General features: G+C 43.7%; 1 protein-coding gene across 5 annotated transcripts; it reads left to right on the forward strand.

Moving 5' to 3' along the window:
• The first annotated feature begins 217 nt into the window (after positions 1-217).
• Positions 218-16836, forward strand: LOC121552741 (E3 ubiquitin-protein ligase rnf8-like). Of its 5 annotated transcripts, none has more exons than XM_045211379.1 (9): positions 218-256; positions 9627-9755; positions 9834-10285; positions 10794-11007; positions 13152-13214; positions 13314-13403; positions 13534-13641; positions 15233-15437; positions 16032-16836. In XM_045211379.1, exons 2-9 carry the CDS (start codon positions 9687-9689, stop codon positions 16235-16237), a joined length of 1407 nt encoding a protein of 468 aa, XP_045067314.1. In that variant the 5' UTR covers positions 218-256; positions 9627-9686; the 3' UTR covers positions 16238-16836. The 5 variants fall into 5 exon arrangements, with proteins under 5 accessions (XP_045067314.1, XP_041721700.1, XP_045067312.1 ...); XM_041865766.2 differs by having other exon boundaries at positions 220-431; XM_045211377.1 differs by having other exon boundaries at positions 220-431; positions 15233-15444; positions 16032-16131.
• Positions 16837-19608: the final 2772 nt, after the last annotated feature.

The raw sequence follows: 19608 nt of genomic DNA on the forward strand, positions 1-19608 counted from the left end.
TATCTTCTTAAAATGTAATATTAAACCTAACTCTAACCTTAACCACACCTTTAACCTTATGCATAACCCTAACCTTAAATTAAGACCAAAAAGCAAATGTTTGTTTTAATAAATCTTTACGATGTAGTCGATGTTGACTTTGTGGTTGGGGTAAGTAGTGGAAACCCAAAAAGTTTTAGAGTGAGGCATTCTGGGACTTTTTTTATAACTCACGTGATTTCATTTCCACTGAAGGCTCTGTCAACCCCTAAGAAGGGTAAACAAGACATATTTTGCTCAGCTAGCTAGATGTAATATGTTGTAAAATGGACCAAATAGAAAGCTCAAATTCTTCTACAGCTGAAGAGAATGAATCTGCGAAGAAAGAAGTATGGTGTTTGACACGAGTCGGGAAAGATTTGGACTGGCTCCGCTTGTTCGAGAATACAGAGGTAGCATACAGTAGCTAGCCGTTAGTAAATGTAGGTGCGAATCAAACAAACTGGTTGCATGTACATTTTAGCTAATTAGCTGTTTGGTGCTAAAGTTGAACCTCAACCTACTGGCTAGCTAGCTACCTAGACTGTTAGCTAAATCCCTCATGAATGCGAAATGGTAATCAAGGGTTGAAACCGGTTCAAAAGTCCTCACTCTGCCACTCAAACGTATTCCAGCGTCTGCCTGCCAACTGGTACACCATGTATATAGCCAAGCTATTATTGCTCATCGTGTATTTGTTCCTCGTGTTACTATTATAATGTTTTCTGTATTATTGTATTATGCACTGTTGAGAAGGGCCCGTAAGTAAGCATTTCACTGTTAGTGTACACCTGTTTACGAAGCATGTTACAATTAGGTTTGATTGATTTGATGTTTAGAGAAGAATTGATTGACTTTTTCAATGCAAGTTAAGGGTACTATAGTTATCACTTTTCACATTGGATTTATTAACTACAAAAAGGTAAGACGTGTTTTTAATTCAAGTAGTGACGTTTGTTAACGTTTGCTCTGGTCCAACATTAAACCAACTCGGGAGTTCAAAGACATTCAAAGTTCCTCCATAGATGCGGCTCCTCCATAGATATAATTATGTGGGCATGTCATAACAAGATGCCCAGCGCTTCATGACAAGCTTCCTCCATCCTCTCTCGCGCTCTCCTCACACTCAATTTCAGTTGCATATCTCGTGTTTTGCGCCTTCTTCCCCACACTTGTCTGCGTGGGTGGACCATTTCAGTTTGACAGTGATGTGTAAGCCAAGAAACTTGAAGCTTTCCACGTTCTCCACTGTGGATAGGGGGGTGCACCCTCTGCTGTTTCCTGAAGTCCACGATCATCTCCTTTGTTTTGTTGACGTTGAGCGAGAGGTTATTTTCCTGGCACCACACTCCCAGAGCCCTCACTCACCTCCTCCCTGAGGATGTCTCGTCATTGTTGGTAATCAAGCCTACTACTGTTGTGTCGTCTGCAAATTGAGTTGGAGGCGTGCTTGGCCACACTGTCATGGGTGAACAGGGAGTACAGGAGGGGGCTGAGCACGCACCCTTGTGGGGCCCCAGTGTTGAGGATCAGCGAAGTGGAGATGTTGTTTCCTACCTTCACCACCTGGGGGCGGCCCATGAGGATGTCCAGGACCCAGTTGCACAGGGCGGGGTTCAGACCCAGGGCCTCGAGCTTAATGATGAGCTTGGGGGTACTATGGTGTTGAATGCTGAGCTATAGTCAATTAACATCATTCTTACATAGGTATTCCTCTTGTCCAGATGGGATAGGGCAGTGTGATGGCGATTGCATCGTCTGTGGATCTATTGGGGCGGTAAGAAAATTGAAGTGGGTCTAGGGTGACAGGTAAGGTAGAGGTGATATGATCCTTGACTAGTCTCTCAAAGCACTTCATGATGACAGAGGTGAGTGCTACGGGGCGATAGTCATTTAGTTCAGTTATCTTTGCTTTCTTGGGTACAGGAACAATGGTGGCCATCTTGAAGAATGTGGGGACAGCAGACTGGGAAAGGGAGAGATTGAATATGTCCGTAAACACACCAGCCAGCTGGTCTGCGCATGCTCTGAAGACGCGGCTAGGGATGCCTTCAGGGCCGGCAGCCTTGTGGGGGTTAACATGCTTAAATATCTTACTCATGTCGGCCACGGAGAAGGAGAGGCCACAGTCCTTGGTAGTGGGCCTTGTCGGTGGCACTGTGTTATCCTCAAAGCGGGCGAAGAAGGTGTTTAGCTTGTCTGGAAGCGAGACGTCAGTGTTGGCGACGTGGCTGGTTTTCCTTTTGTAGTCCGTGATTGTCTGTAGACCCTGCCACATACGTCCCGTGTCTGAGCCGTTGAATTGTGACTCCACTTTGTCTCCTATACTGATGTTTTGCCAGTTTAATTGCCTTGTGGAGTGAGTAGCTACACTGTTCTTCCATATTTCCAGTGGTTCGCGCTTTCAGTTTTGCGCGAATGCTGCCATCTATCCACGGTTTCTGGTTAGGGTAGGTTTTAATAGTCACAGTGGGCAGAACATCACCTATACACTTCCTGATAAGCTCAGTCACCGTTTCAGTGTATTCGTCTAAATTATTTTCGCAAGCTACCTGGAACATACCCAAGTCCGCGTGATCAAAACAATCTTGAAGCGTGGATTCCGATTGGTCAGACCAGCGTTGAATAGTCCTTAGCACGGGTACTTCCCGTTTGAGTTTCTGCCTATAGGAAGGGAGAAGCAAAATGGAGTCGTGGTCAGATTTGCCGAAAGGAGGGCGGGGGTGGGCCTTATAACCATCCCGGAAGTTCGAATAGCAATGGTCGAGGATTTTAGCAGCCCGAGAACAACAGTTGATATGTTGATAGAACTTCGGCAGCCTAGTCCTCAAATTTGCTTTGTTAAAATCCAGTTTGCATAAAGTCCAGTGAAGTTCTTTGAGGGCCGTTGTGGTATCGGCTTGAGGGGGGATATACAGTCGTGGTCAAAAGTTGAGAATGACACACATATTAATTTTCACAAAGTCTGCTGACTCAGTTTTTATGATGGCAATTTGCATAATCTCCAGAATGTCATGAAGAGTGATCAGATGAATTGCAATTAATTGCAAAGTCCCTCTTTGCCATGAAAATGAACTTAATCCCAAAAAAACATTTCCACTGCATTTCAGCCCTGCCACAAAAGGACCAGCTGCCATCATGTCAGTGATTCTCTTGTTAACACAGGTGAGAGTGTTGACGAGGACAAGGCTGGAGATCACTGATTGAGTTAGAATAACAGACTGGAAGCTTTAAAAGGAGGGTGGTGCTTGAAATCATTGTTCTTCCTCTGTTAACCATGGTTACCTGCAAGGAAACACGTGCTGTAATCATTGCTTTGCACAAAAAGGACTTCACAGGCAAGGATATTGCTGCTAGTAAGATTGCACCTAAATTAATCATTTATCGGATCATCAAGAACTTCAAGGAGAGAGGTTCAGTTGTTGTGAAGAAGGCGTCAGGGCGCCTAAGAAAGTCAAGCAAGCGCCAGGACCGTCTCCTAAAGTTGATTCAGCTGCGGGATCGGGGCACCACCAGTGCAGAGCTTGCTCAGGAATGGCAGCAGGCAGGTGTGATGGCATCTGCACGCACAGTGGGGCGAAGACTTTTGGAGGATGGCCTGGTGTCAAGAAGGGCAGCAAAGAAGCCACTTCTCTCCAGGAAAAACATCAGGGACTGACTGATATCCTGCAAAAGGTACAGGGATTGGACTGCTGAGGACTGGGGTAAAGTCATTTTCTTTGATGAATCCCCTTTCCGATTGTTTGGGTCATCCGGAAAACTCCTTGTCCGGAGAAGACAAGGTGAGCGCTACCATCAGTCCTGTGTCATGCCAACAGTAAAGCATCCTGAGACCATTCATGTGTGGGGTTGCTTCTCAGCCAAGGGAGTGGGCTCACTCACAATTTTGCCTAAGAACACAGCCATGAATAAAAAATGGTACCAACACATCCTCCGGGTGCAACTTCTCCCAACCATCCAAGAACAGTTTGGTGACAACCAATGCCTTTTCCAGCATGATGGAGCACCTTGCCATAAGGCAAAAGTGATAACTAAGTGGCTCTGGGAACAAAACATTGACATTTTGGGTCCATGGTCAGGAAACTCCCCAGACCTTAATCCCATTGCGAACTTGTGGTCGATCCTCAAGAGGCGGGTGGACAAACAAAAACCCACAAATTCTGACAAACTCCAAGCATTGATTATGCAAGAATGGGCTGCCATCAGTCAGGATGTGGCCCAGAAGTTAATTGACAGCATGCCAGGGCGGATTGCAGAGGCCTTGAAAAAGAAAGGGACAACACTGCAAATATTGACTCTTTGCATAAACTTAATATAATTGTCAATAAAAGCCTTTGACACTTATGGAATGCTTGTAATTATATTTCAGTATACCATAGTAACATCTGACAAAAATATCTCATAATAATAATATGCCATTTAGCAGACGCTTTTATCCAAAGCGACTTACAGTCATGCGTGCATACATAACACTGAAGCAGCAAACTTTGAAGACCAATACTTGTCATTCTCAAAACTTTTCACCACAACTGTACACGGCCGTGACTATAACCAAAGAAACTGTCAGCGCATGTTTGTCTTTCATTATGAATAAACCATGCTGTTATGGGCGGAAAAAAATAGAATTTGCTCTAAATGACTTTCCTATGCAGATTATATCGCTTATCCGCTGCACAGCAAGCTCCTCTTTCCGCACTGATTCGTGAAGTCATTTAAGGTCAAGCTAAATGTAAAAAATATAGATATATATTTCAGAGGTTGAAAAAGGAACAGAAAGGAAAGATATAAACGGTACTTTTCTTTGGTTCGAACTGGTTCAGAACTTTATTTTGCTGGTCGAAGCAGTGGAAGGGAACGAAAAAAACTATCAAATCAAATTGTATTTGTCACATGCACCGACTACAACAATACATTTTACCTTACAGTGAAATGCTTACTTACAAGCCCTTAACCAACAATGCAGTTTTAAGAAAAATAAGTGTTAAGTAAAAAATAGATAATTAAAAAAGAAAATTAAAGAGCAGCAGTAAAATAACAGTAGCGAGGCTATATACAGGGGGTACCGGTACAGAGTCAATGTGCGGGTGCACAGGTTAGTGGAGGTAATTGAGATAATATGTACATGTGGTTAGAGGTAAAGTCGCTATGCATAGATAATAAACAGAGAGTAGCAGCAGCGGAAAAAGAGGGGGTGGGGGGGGACAATGCAAATAGTCCGGGTAGCCATTTGATTAGCTGTTCAAGAGTCTTATTGCTTGGGGTTAGAAGCTGTTAAGAAGCATTTTGGAACTAGACTTGGCGCTCCGGTACCGCTTGCCATGTGGTAACAGAGAGAACAGTCTATGACTAGGGTGGCTGGAGTATTTGGCAATTTTTAGGGCCTTCCTCTGACACCGCCTGGTATGGACGTCTTGGATGGCAGGAAGCTTGGCCACAGTGATGTACTGGGCCATATCCACTACCCTCTGTAGTGCCTTGCGGTCGGAGGTCGAGCAGTTGCCATACCAGGCGGTGATGCAACCATTCAGGATGCTCTCGATGGTGCAGCTGTAGACATTTTTGAGGATCTGAGGACCCATGCCAAATCTTTTCAGTCTCCTGAGGGGGAATAGGCTTTGTCGTGCCCCTCTTCACAACTGTCTTGGTGTGTTTGGACCATGATAGTTTGTTGGTGATGTGGACACCAAGGAACTTGAAGCTCTCAACCTGCTCCACTACAGCTCTGTCGATGTCGATGAGAATGGGGCCGTGCTCGGTCCTCCTTTTCCTGTAGTCCACAATCATCTCCTTTGTCTTGGTCACATTGAGGGAGAGGTTGTTATCCTGGCACCACACTGCCAGGTCTCTGACCTCCTCCCTATAGGCTGTCTCATCGTAGTCTGCAAACTTAATGATGGTGTTGGAGTAGTGCCTGGACATGCAGTCATGGGTGAACAGGAGGGGACTGCGCACGCACCCCTGAGGGGCAGCGTGGCAGATGTGTTGTTACCTACCTTTACCACCTGGGGGGGCGGCCCGTCAGGGAGTCCTGGATCCAGTTGCAGAGGGAGGTGTTTAGTCCCAGGGTCCTTAGTTTAGTGATGAGCTTTGAGGGCACTATGGTGTTGAACGCTGAGCTGTAGTCAATGAATAGCATTCTCACGTAGGTGTTCCTTTTGTCCAGGTAGGAAAGGGCAGTGTGGAGTGCAATGGAGATTGCATCATCTGTGGATCTGTTGGGGCGGTATGCAAATTGGTGTGGGTCTAGGGATTCTGGGATAATGGTGTTGATGTGAGCCATGACCAGCCTTTCAAAGCACTTTATGTCTACAGATGTGAGTGCTACGGTTAGGTAGTAATTTAGGCAGGTTAACTTAGGGTTCTTGAGCACAGGGACTATGGTGGTCTGCTTGAAAGATGTTGGTATTACAGACTCAGTCAGGGACCGGTTGAAAATGTCAGTGAAGACACTTGCCAGTTGATCAGCGCATGCTTGGAGTACACGTCCTGGTAATCCGTCTGGGCCTGCGGCCTTGTGAATGTTGACCTGTTTAAAGGTCTTACTCACATCGGCTACGGAGAGTGTAATCACACAGTCGTCCGGAACAGCTGATGTTCTCATTCATGCTTCAGTGTTGCTTGCCTCGAAGCGAGCATAGAAGTAATTTAGCTCGTTTGGTAGGCTTGTCACTGGGCAGCTCGCGGCTGTGCTTCCCTTTGTAGTCCATAATAGTTTGCAAGCCCTACCACATCCGACGAGCGTCGGTGCCGGTATAGTACGATTCAATCTTAGTCCTGTATTGATGCTTTGCCTGTTTGATGGTTCGTCGGAGGGCATAGCTGGATTTCTTATAAGCGTCCGGGTTAGAGTCCGGCTCCTTGAAAGCGGCAGCTCTACCCTTTAGCTCAGTGCGGATGTTGCCTGTAATCCATGGCTTCTGGTTGGGGTACGTACGGTCACTATATAATGGTTCTATTCAGAACTAAACGATTGGGAAATAATTTAGGTTCCAACCAAGATTTATCATAGGGAAACTAGCCTAGTAGACCATGGCTAACTTAGTAGCCTCGCATGTGTAACGTTACATAGTAGCAGCAAATAACACCAGACCTACAGTTCTCACACGCAGAATGTTACTATAGTTAGGGGTGCTACTAGGCCCAAGCCATAGCTACAGTACATGGCTTACAAACCAATATACAATACAACATACAATGGCTTACATACAATACATGTCACCAGTGGCGATTTTTAGCATGTAAATCTTGGTGGGGCAAAAAAATATATATGTTTGTAGATGCAAGCCAGCAGTAGCGACCTGTCATTTAGGGCAGGTGGGGCTCTGCTATGTCTTTTTAAAATGCAGTAAATGAGGCTGAATGAATTATTTTGCTGCCAGACAAGGCTTTGCTGATAGCCAGGTGTAGCAGTGGTAAGGTGTTGGGACAGCTTTATGTAGGCCCTAACAGTTTGTGGGCACCATATGTCACCGTTATAGTGCAATTAATGTGTTGTTTAGTGTTTTGTTGTGGCTTTGCTGGCATGCATTTTTAAAAAATGGGGGAGTTTGCCCAACCAAGATTTACATGCTAAAATCACCACTGCATGCCAGCAAAGCCACAACACTAAACAATACATAAATTGCACTAGAACGGTGACAAACGGTGCCCACAAACTGTTAGGGCCTACGTAAAGCTGTCCCAACAGCAGAGCTTTCTTTTCAGCACCATGGAGTGAATCCTTACTACTGCTACACCTGGCTATCAGCGGAGCCTTGTCTGGCAGCGAAACGGTTCATTCAGCCTTATTTACTACGTTTTACAAAAACATAGCTGATATGGCTGCCTTGCTTAAACAAATGTGGTTTCTACTGACAATTGAGATGTACAAAGTATGGCATAAGTGGTCGACGAGCGAATAAGAGGCAATCCGTAATTTCGGTGAAGACATTATTAAGCGATCTAGGACTGACGTAGTCATCTTTGTTCAGCACTTTTGAAATGTACAGCGACAGAATTCAGAACATGGGCCGTTCTTACAGTATTCTCCCTATACACCAAGTCAGAACCGTAGGATAAATAAAGGGGGCATATAAGCAGACAATAAAAGCTCTTACAATATTTGATGATTACATTTCTCTAAAACAGGCTATATGTTACCAAATCAAAACAGTAGGCTAAGTTATGAGGGGGAAAGGGACCAAATTATTACGGTGAGGCACACGGGCTACTAACAGCTTACTACACAACATACACTTAGTATTACTTTCTTAGCTACAGTATACATATCTCCCTGGCATATTACATAATTTATGCAGAAGCATACAATACATTTTTGGACTCACCTTGTTGTGCTGTGCTCACTTGAACAGGAAAAACACGCGGCGGTCCTTCATGGGCAAATGTTGTCATCAAACTTTGTCATCAAAGTCTGGTATTCTCTGGATTTATGGTGCTTTCAAGACAACTGGGAACTCGGGGGGGGGGGAACAAGGTCGAATCATGACGTCAGTGATGTTCAGGTCGGAGCTCTAGAAAGAGGCCCGAGTTCCCAACTTGGAATTCCGAGTTGGATGACCATTCAAAACTAGTTCCCAGTTGTCTTGAAGTCTGAGATTTTCCAGTTCCGCGTTTCCAGTTGTTTTGAACGCGGCAGAAGTCATGCTGGATTGACAGCATGGCCAATGTATTCAACCTTTTTTGGCCCATTGTGTTGAATGTTTATTATTTTAAGCTTGGAAAAGAGACCCTTAAACCCAGACTTGGACCACACACACCCACTCCACTGAATAGCAGGCTAGTGATTGCTTTGCAACACTTGCAGTTAGCCACTGATTCCATCCAAACCACTCATTGTTGAATTTGCGTTTTCCAACTTGTTGTGTAATGTTTATGGCCGATGAGCACTGATACGTTTGATCTATAATTTCTCTTCATATGACAAGGATTGAAAAGGATTTGCCGGTAGATTGTGGACTTGATTCATGATGGTGACTGCTAGCTAAGATTTTGAAAGTTTGATGTTGACATGATCAGTGCAATCAAAGCTACGGTAGATATAATGTGAATAAACGTCATTTTATCTGTGGCCAATGACTTTGAGCCTTCTTGGATGGGCACTTCTAATGTAATTCTATGGCAGCACCCAAGGGTGCAGTGACAGTGTCCCCATGAGTGACAGAACACTGAGCCAATCACGGCACAACTAGAGAACATGACCAACCACTACGCTCCGTATTTTCCGCTGGCTGCCCCACCACCACAGAAAGCACTGAGCTAGGCTGAAACACCTGCATTTTGGAACTGCCTTACCCAAGAAAGCAAAAAAGAGACCATGTTTGAATGCGACTTTTTTAACTCAATGATTATTTTCTTTTTCATTCTTTGCAAACTGATATGTGACACGTATTCATGCCAAAATAACATGCAAAACAGGCCCCACCTGCCCTGAATGACGGGTCGCGCCTGCATGTCACATACAGTAACGTCACAGGAACATTTCTCTATCATAGAGATAACTATGGACTCTTAATCTGCTGTATGCCCCAAAAAATATTGTTAACATTATGCAAAAAAGTAGAACGAGCTACTATGTGAATGAAATTCCCTAAGCTCCATTCTTTTCTCAGGTCACAATTGGACGTGGTTTAAATGTCACTCACCAGCTCGTGTCCCCAAGCTGCCCCCTAATGATATCCAGACTGCACTGTATGTTAAAGCAACGAGACGACGGCCAATGGACGGTGACCGATAAGAAGGTACAGCTTCTCCATATATCCAATTGAAAATGAAACGGTGAGTGTTTTTATTATAAAAAGTTTACATTCTTTTTCCAGAGCCTTAATGGTGTGTGGGTGAATGGAGAACGAATTCCTGTGGACAAAGCTCACCTGCTGAGGCTTGGGGACGCGATAAAGTTGGGGGTGCCCATCGTCGGCACCAAAGTGGAGTATGAGTACATACTGGTTCGGCAGCGCCTCGAGGACATCAAACCCTACCTAGTGAAGGGACCTAGTGAAGTGGCCTGCGCCACCTCCAGAACCAAGAAGACTAAAAGGAAATGTAACTCTGATGAACTGGAGCCTTCAACCTCATCTAAATCCAAGCTCTACCGCCACTCTGCCACAGACAAGTCCCAGGGCCAGCCCTGCCCCACAGACGAGCCCCGGGACAGGCCAGGGAACAGGGTACGGGAGGAGGCCGGGCCCAGCATGTGGCAGCATCGGAGGCTGGACTCGCCTCCAGAGGGACCCAGCAGACCTAGCAGGGATCTGTCCAGCCTGCAAATGTACGTCTGTGTCTCCTGTTGCTCCTACTGCTACATTCATAACATATTTGGCAGGTTCTATATAAAAGAGAATATGGCTCTTTCTCAATTGTCTAGAAGTCTGTCCTCTCCTCGTTTCATTTCTTGTCTGCACTGATTGGAAAAGACTTGACAGGTGAAACAATATGGTGGAAGCTCATCATTAGGCTGGCTTTCACCAGGTCAATTATTTTAGATTAGCATAGAGTTGCCAAAATCTGGTAACTTTCCCAAAATTACCAGGTTTTCCAGAAATCCTGTTTGGAAGATTCCCGGAATCACTAGGGAATAAGCAGGAAATCCGGATTCTCCAACCAGGATTTCTGAAAAACCTGGGAATTTCGTGAAAGTTAGCGAAATCTTGCAACCCTAGATCAGCACGATGAAGGAGAGGAAAGGAGGACAGATTTGTATACATTTTTTAAAAGCCCTGGTGTTCTCATTATTAACATCCAGACTGAAAAACAAAAATGTACTGATTGGCTGCTAGGTACAGCCAGAACATGCTGGTGCTGCGGGAGCAGATGGACGTCACCCAGCGGCGGGTGGAGGCCCTGGAGGGCGAGGGGGGGCGACAGCAGGACGACCCCCACCGGGAGGAGCAGGTGAGGGAGCTGCGGAGCCAGCTGGAGCTGCTGAGGGGCCAGCTGCACAGGATGGAGATGTTGGAGAGGTCCATCAGCAAGACAGAGAACCGCCTGGAGGTGAGCCTCACTAGGGGGATATCAGGGATTCATCCAGAATTCCTGCTTTTTCTAAGATTATCCTCCATTCACATAGAATTTACAGACCTATACCCCGTTGCAAGCCTATTTTTTTTGTTGTTGTCGTGATCACAGTGCCTTCAGAAAGTATTCATACCCCTTGACTTATTCCACATTTTGTTGTTACAGCCTGAATTCAAAATGGATTGAATTGGGGGGTTTTCCTCAACCACCTACACACAATACCCCATAATGACATAGTACAAACATGTTTTTAGAAATTGTATCAAATTTATTGAAAATGAAATACATAAATATCTCATTTACATACAGTGCATTCGGGAAGTATTCAGACCCCTTCCCTTTTTCCACATTTTGTTACGTTAAAGCCTTATTCTAAAATGGATTAAATTAACATTTTCCCTCATCAATCTACACACGAAACCCCATAATGACAAAGCGAAAACTGGTTCTTAGAATTTTTTGCAAATGTATGAAATAAAAAAAACAGATTCCTTATTTACATAAGTATTCAGACCTTTTGCTATGAGACTCTAAATTGATCTCAGGTGCATCCTGCTTCCATTGATCATCCTTGAGATGTTTCTACAACTTGATTGGAGTCCACCTGTGGTAAATTCAATTGATTGGACATGATTTGGAAAGGCACACACCTGTCTATATAAGGTCCCACAGTTGACAGTGCATGTCAGAGCAAAAACCAAGCCATGAGGTCGAAGGAATTGTCCGTACAGCTCCGAGACAGGATTGTGGCGAGGTACAGATCTGGGGAAGGGTACCAAAACATTTATTCAGCATTGAAGGTCTCCAAGAACACAGTGGCCTCCATCATTCTTAAATGGAAGAAGTCTGGAACCACCAAGACTCTTCCTAGAGCTGGCCGCCCGGCCAAACTGAGCAATCGGGGGAGAAGGGCCTTGGTCAGGGAGGTGACCAAGAACCCGATGGTCACTCTTGACAGAGCTCTAGAGTTCCTCTGTGCAGATGGGAGAACTTTCCAGAAGGACAACCATCTCTGCAGCACTCCACCAATCAGGCCTTTATGGTAGAGTGGCCAGACGGAAGCCACTCCTCAGTAAAAGGCACATGACAGCCCGCTTGGAGTTTGCCAAAAGGCACCTAAAGGACTCTCAGACCATGAGAAACAAGATTCTCTGGTCTGATGAAACCAAGATTTGGCCTGAATGCCAAGCGTCATGTCTGGAGGACACCTGGCACCATCCCTATGGTGAAGCACGGTGGTGGCAGCATCATGCTGTGGGGATGTTTTTCAGCGGCAGGGACTGGGAGTCTAGTCAGGATTGAGGGAAAGATGAACGGAGCAAAGTACAGAGAGATCCTTGATGAAAACCTGCTCCAGAGCGCTCAGGAACTCAGACTGGGGCGAAGGTTCACCTTCCAACAGGACAACGACCCTAAGCACACAGCCAAGACAATGTAGGAGTGGCTTCTGAATGTCCTTGAGTGGCCCAGCCAGAGCCCGGACTTGAACCGGATCGAACATCTCTGGCGAGACCTGAAAATAGCTGTGCTGCGACGCTCCCCATCCAACCTGACAGAGCTTGAGAGGATCTGCAGAGAAGAATAGGAGGAACTCCCCAAATGCAGGTGTGCCAAGCTTGTAGCGTCATACCCAAGAAGACTCGAGGCTGTAATCGCTGCCAAAGGTGCTTCAACAAAGTACTGAGTAAAGGGTCTGAATACTTACGTAAATGGGATATTTTAGTTTGTAATTTTTTATAAATTTGCAGAACTTTCTGAACCGGTTTTTGCTTTGTCATTATGGGGTATTGTGTGTCGATTGAAGGTGGGGGGGACAATTTAATCAATTTTAGAATAAGGCTGTTACGTAACAAAATGTGGAAAAAGTCAAGGGTTCTGAATACTTTCTGAAGGCAAGGTATATATTATACTACTGTGACAAGACCTTTCAGGAGGAATCTTACACAACCGTGTATAGTAGAGCAAATATGTATTTGATAAGGATCAAGGTCTGCTCATTTAACACTGGCAAATGTGTTTGTTGTTTTACGTAAAAATGTATGCATGCATGACTGTAAGTCGCTTTGGATAAAAGCGTCTGCTAAATGGCATATTATTTTATATTATTTGTTGTTTTAAAGGTGCAAAAAACACAGCATGAAGAGGAGGGTTTGAAAAAACAGTTGGAGGAGGCATTGCAAGAGGTAAGCAACAGAAAACATTGAGCTCATGTATTAAAGGTGGCCCGATGTAACTGTATTAATTGAATGTAACCAATCTTGAATCTGTTGCAATCCATATAGCAAAGGAAAGTTATAGAGGAACTTGCACTCTCTCGACAAGGCTTCGAGGATGTCCTCAAGGCCAAAGACAAGGAGCTGGAGGTGACAAAAGTAAGCTCCCTCCAGTGTGATTTACTCACTCAATTGAATTTCCTAACTCTGTTGAATGATACTGACTTCACTTGACATACCTGGATGAAAATAAATGGGTGAGGTTTCAAAGCAATGTTTTGTCTTGCAGGAAGAGAAGGAGAGGGCGAGAACTCAAAAGGAGGAGGTGGTAACACAAATGACGGAGGTGCTGGAGAACGAACTTCAATGCATCATTTGTTCTGAGCTCTTCATGAGGGTAAATATTTTGACCAGTTTTATGGAGTTCCCATTGGATATCAATAACAGTCTCATGTACAGTTAAATGTACTTCTCTGTCTAGGAGTATAGCTACTGACTGGAAGACGCTGTACTGTAATCTCAATCTGTAATCCCAATGTTATCACAACGAAAGATTAGGGTAAAGGCACAATGCAGCCGTTTTTATCTCAATATCAAATCATTTCTGGGTAATAATTTAGTACTTTGCTGTAATAGTTTTCCATTAAAATGGTCAAAAAGAAACTAAAATAGCTTTTTAGCAAAAACTATTTCTCAAGCAATAATTTTGCTAGGACTGTCTGTGAGTAGTGGAGAGGGGAAAACTAGCTGATATTGGCAGAGAGGTTAGGAACTCCTTGTTATTGGTCTATTCAAATGTAATACCGCCTGTTGATGTCACCGGGCAAGCCAAAACTCCACCCGTTCAAAACCTGCTGATTAGAAGGTCCTGTGTAGATTGTATTTTCAACTAGGGCTGGGCGATATGGGTTAAAATGCATATATATATTTTTTTCTCACATTTATGGGCGATTCGCAATATATCTAGTTTTTTTTAATGTTTTCTCTAAATAAGCTTTGTTGCACAATTAAATGTCAATACACTGCATGTAAAAAAAAATCATAATAACAACAAAAAAAGTGTTATACCTAGGCTAAATATAAGCCTTCCACAACCATAATGTAATTTTTGTTACAAATTTAACCAGAACCATGCACAATACAATGCACACCCACTAATAATGACCAACTTCTTATAGAAAATTAAGATGGGTCTCATAATAAATATCTTAACCTCTTCATGACGAGGTTCCCCATATCCGGGATACTCCTCCCGCAATCTCAAACAATGACGTAGTACGGTTTTTAAACGTGTGAATACCTGAATGTTATACACTACTGGAACGAGAAGCGTCTCAACTGTGAATCTAGCTAAACTGTTGTTGCCCAAATGAAATAATATTCAGACTCCAAGCAAATATATAAGCATATAGCAAAACCAGTAGTGTATTTTGAAACCGTGCATGCCCGTATATTCGTAGACAGAACTTATTTTTCTATCTACACAAACGATACACTATTCGAAAGCTGCTACCTCAAAGATTCCAACAGTGATAGCCGTGTTCCTCAATGACCAACACTCACTAAACTATTAATCAAAGAACGTCAATAACAAACTGCGTCTTACCTTTGTTGTTTTTGTTACCAAAAGTAGTGTCTGATCGAATAAAACCACTTGAAAAGATACTCTAGTGTCTCTCTCTCTCATTCCGAGTCGATTTCAATGAGTTTCCATCGTTTTACATGTCCAAGAATGTGTTTGAAGATAGTCAGTAGTTTGTTTCAATCACAACAGGCACTGTTTTGTCGCCATCTTCTGGATATTATGATGCAATCACAGTGGCTTGCAATTGTGCTAATTTAATTCTACTGATCCAGAGCTTTCGATAGAGGGGTCACATGTCAAAATCGACCAACCGGTTGTTGAAATATCCAAGTGCGCACCTCATTGAATGCACTGAGCCTTTAATCTGAGCTGGTTTCGATCCTCTTTCATATCTCCCCTACAGGCGGTGACGCTTAACTGCGCCCACAGCTTCTGCCTGCACTGCATCAGTGAGTGGCGCAAGCGGAAGAACGAGTGCCCCATCTGCCGGCAGGCCATCCTGTCGCAGACCCACTCGCTGGTGCTGGACAACTGCATCGATCGCATGGTGGAGCAGCTCAGCCCCGACATGAAGCAAAGACGCCTGGCGCTCATCGCTGAGAGGAAAGGTGAGAGGTGCGTTCGCCCCGCTCCTAGGTTCGCAGAGGTTGTTGAGGGGAGGCCTTGGAATTCATGGGTGGAGATGTGGCGGCTGGATGGATGGATGGATGGATGGACGGACGGACGGATGTTTGTGAGTGATAAGTGAAATCAAAGTAATTCAACAAGTGTGTAGGGAATTGCAGGGGCCATATCCGCATAGTGGAGAAACATATGCTGTATAATAGGGCTGTGTTCAGTAGGGAGAAACAGAGATCCTTTATTTCATGGCTGTGTTCAGTGGTGAGAAACAGGTACTTTATACCATGGCCGTGTTCAGTGGTGAGAAACAGGTACTTTATACCATGGCCGTGTTCAGTGGTGAGAAACAGGTACTTTATACCAGGGCCGTGTTCAGTGGTGAGAAACAGAGATACGTTATACCAGGGCCGTGTTCAGTGGGAAAAAAAGGTTTTAAATGGGGACAGGTCATCCAGTAAGAACAGAGGTTTTCATTTTCCATTGCAAATCATTTTGCTACGGTGTGCCCTACCGAACACGACCCAGGTCAGTGTGGGTCTATGAAGGGCTCTCATGGTGCCTTCCACTGTCTCTTCACACAGCCCAGCCGGAGGAGGTGATGGTGATCAGCAGCAGCAGTAGCAGCAGCAGTAGCAGCAGCAGTAGCAGCAGCAGTAGCAGTAGCAGCAGTAACAGTGACCTCTTCATGGATAGCTTCAGCTCCGTAATCTCCCTGGAAGAGAGCGTCCATTGGGGCTCCAGCCCCGCGTCTTATATCTTCGACGATTCCGACGTGGACAATAACTAGGTTTAGCCCATTTGAAGCTGAGTATTTCACATGATTTTTTTTTTTTTTTACGTTTGTTAAATACATTTTCCTGTAAGGTTCCGTCAGAGATGGCCGTGGAGAGTGCAGAGAAAGGGAAAAAGCCCGTCCTTGACAGGAAACTAACGCACTCAATATTGTACTACAAATTACATTAGTGTGTGTATATATATATATATATATATATATTTTTTTTTTGTAACAATGTCCGTTTGTCTTTTTTGTGTTCATTTATTTTCCCAATGAAACAAAATTACGTTTCTTCATTCATTTGAAGTGTCACAAAATGTCTCTGCCCAGAAATGGACACAAGGTGGCGCCAGTAAAAAAAAAAAAAAAAAGTGTTTATTAACCTTTTTGTATGATGGTGAGTGGGTTACTGGTACACATTTACAAAACCATATAATATTGATAAAAGCAGCTCTTTAGACCAGACATTTAGAAGTGAAACCGAGTATGCCTATGTAGTTTGACTAGGAAAATCAAGGCAATATTTTATGTATGTAAGCCATGTCTTGTATACACATAATATGCAAACATCCTGACATTGCAATATTAAAGGTACATCTATTTTGGCTACATTCCACTGTTATCAAATCACACCTTACACCTACTCTTTGGCAATTTACACACGGCCACATTGCCTAGCAACTAATGCAATGGCTCCTTCTGCCATGGAGGCAAATAAAGAAGTGTGATTGCATCACCATCCCAACAGTAATGCAGGAAATACTGCTGGCACTCTTCATGGATAAACGGATGGGTGTTCTTTCTCTCTTGTGCTGGGTTTTGAATTCCCTTACACAAGGGGATCTTTGAAGATGTTAAGACAATTTACAGTGCTTTCAGAAAGTATTCACACCCCTTAACGTTTTCCACTTTTTGTTGTGGGATTAAAATAGATTTAATTGTCATTTTTATTTCAATGATCTTCACAAAATACTTGTAATGTCAAAGTGGAAGAAACATTTTTTATTAAATGGGAAATAAAATCACTAATACATCTTGATTAGATAAGTATTCAACCCCCTGCGTCAATGTTAGAATCACCTTTGACAGTAATTACAGCTTTGAGTCTTTCTGGGTAAGTCTCTAAGAGCTTTGCACACCTGGTTTGTACAATATTTATCCATTCTTTTTTTAATTTATATCGTCATGTTGGTTGTTGATCAGAGCTAGACAGCCATTTTCAAGTCTTGCCATAGATTTTCAAGCCGATTTAAGTCAAAACTGTAACTAGGCCACTCAGGAACATTCTATGCTTCTTGGTATGCAACTCCAGTGTATATTTGGCCTTGTTATTGACCTGCTGAAAGGTGAATTTGTCTCCCAGTGTCTGTTGGAAAGCAGACAAAACCAGGTTTTCCTGCGCTTAGCTCTGTTACGTTTATTTTAATCTTAAACTCCCTAGTCCTTGCCGAAGACAAGCATAAACATAACATGATGCAGCCAACGCCATGCTTGAGAATATGAATAGTGGTACTCAATTATGTGTTCGATTTTGCCCCAAACATAACGCTATGTATTCAGGACAAAAAGTATATTTCTTTGACACATTTGTTGTAGTATTACTTTAGAGTCTTATTGCAAACAGGATGCATGTTTTGGAAGATTTTTTATTCTGTACAGGCTATATTCTTTTCACTCTGTCATTTAGGTTAGTATTGTGGAGTAACTACAATGTTGTTGACCATCCTCAGTTTTCTCCTATCACAGCCAATCAACTCTGTAATTGTTTTAAAGTCACCATTGGCCTCATGGTGAAGCCCCTGAGCGGTTTCCTTACTCTCCGGCAACTGAGTTAGGAAGGACGCCTGTATCTTTGGAGTGACTGGGTGTATTGATACACTATCCAAAGTGTAAAATTAATAACTGCACTATGCTCAGTGATATCAATTTGTTTTACCCATCTACCAATAGGTGGCTGTCTTTGCAAACCATAGGAAAACCTCCTTGGTCTTTGTGGTTGAATCTGTGCTTGAAATTCACTGCTTGACTTAGGGACCTTACAGATAATTGTGTGTATGAGGTACAGAGGTGGGTAGTCATTCCAAGATCATGTTAAACATTATTATTGCGCACAGAGTGAGTCCATGCAACTTATTAAGTGACATTTTTACTCCTGAACTTATTTAGGCTTGCCATAAAGGTTTGAATATGTAATGACTCAAGACATTTCAGATGTATCTTTTAATTAATTTCTAAAAACATAATTCCACTTTGACGTTATGGGGTATTGTCGTAGCCGGCCGCGACCGGGAGACCCATGGGGCGGCGCACAATTGGCCCAGCGTCGTCCAGGGTAGGGGAGGGAATGGCCGGCAAGGATGTAGCTTGGTTGGTAGAGCATGGCGTTTGCAACGCCAGGGTTGTGGGTTCGATTCCCACGGGGGGCCAGTATAAAAAATGATGTATGCACTAACTGTAAGTCGCTCTGGATAAGAGCGTCTGCTAAATGACTAAAATGTAAATGTGTTGTGTGTAGATCAGTGACACGAAATCTCAACGTAATAGATGTTAAATCCATGCTGTAATACAACATGTGGAAAAAGTCAAGGGGTGTGAATACTTTCTGAAGGCACCGTACATTCAGTCGTAAATAAAGATGGCATTTATGACATTTTTACAATAGCAAAGGTCTTATCCGTATGAAACAGGTGAGATATTTGGGCCAAAATCCTACTGTGTTGTATGATGCAGCAGAGGGGATACCTGCACTGTTAAAGGCGCTGCATGGTCATTCGGACGTCTGCATTGGCCGTGAAGCATTTATTGTGACCCGGACTCTGCGGAAGTCAGGGCATTCATACTCCTTGCACTTCACTTGACAGCGCAGAGCTGTTGTGAAGGAAGTGAGTTTTTGTTTGTACAGGACCTCCCACCCTCACCTACCGTCAACCAATCATGTCAATGCGGAGCAATACGGAGCCCTCCGCATTGTTACAAAATTTAAGAGGCGCACGGCGATGCGGTACAGACTCGATTTGCCCTCTGCGTGCCTCCGGAAGCTCCGCAATTGCGTCACACCATCCATACGGCGCCTCCGTCCACATTTGTCAGATAAAGCATAAGTTGGCTTTAACTGGGAACGCAATGACATCAGCACTTCTGGAAATGTGTGGGCATTCATTTTTTTTAACACTGCATTGACTGCTTTCTCTATTGACAGATTCTCTCTGCTCTTTTCAACCATAGATGTTGTATCCCCTGTCAATTCTACTGTAACTACCAACATAAATTATGAGGTTCTGTGGTTTGTTAATAAATCTGCTTTGATTAGTCTTATCGACATATGCAGATTTTCCCCACAGTGTTACACATAATCTTTTTGAGTTCTTCAGACACAAAGCAAT

The sequence above is a fragment of the Coregonus clupeaformis genome, chromosome 36 (genome assembly GCF_020615455.1).
Source record: "Coregonus clupeaformis isolate EN_2021a chromosome 36, ASM2061545v1, whole genome shotgun sequence".
NCBI classification, from domain to species: domain Eukaryota; kingdom Metazoa; phylum Chordata; class Actinopteri; order Salmoniformes; family Salmonidae; genus Coregonus; species Coregonus clupeaformis.

Bases quoted from the DNA above. Each gene is read 5' to 3' on its own strand.
- LOC121552741 (XM_041865766.2), top strand. From the start codon at position 306: ATGGACCAAATAGAAAGCTCAAATTCTTCTACAGCTGAAGAGAATGAA. The intron at 432-9,626 runs GTAGCATACAGT...TTCTTTTCTCAG, and splicing joins GCTTGTTCGAGAATACAGAG to GTCACAATTGGACGTGGTTT. The intron at 13,404-13,533 runs GTAAGCTCCCTC...TTTGTCTTGCAG, and splicing joins AGGAGCTGGAGGTGACAAAA to GAAGAGAAGGAGAGGGCGAG.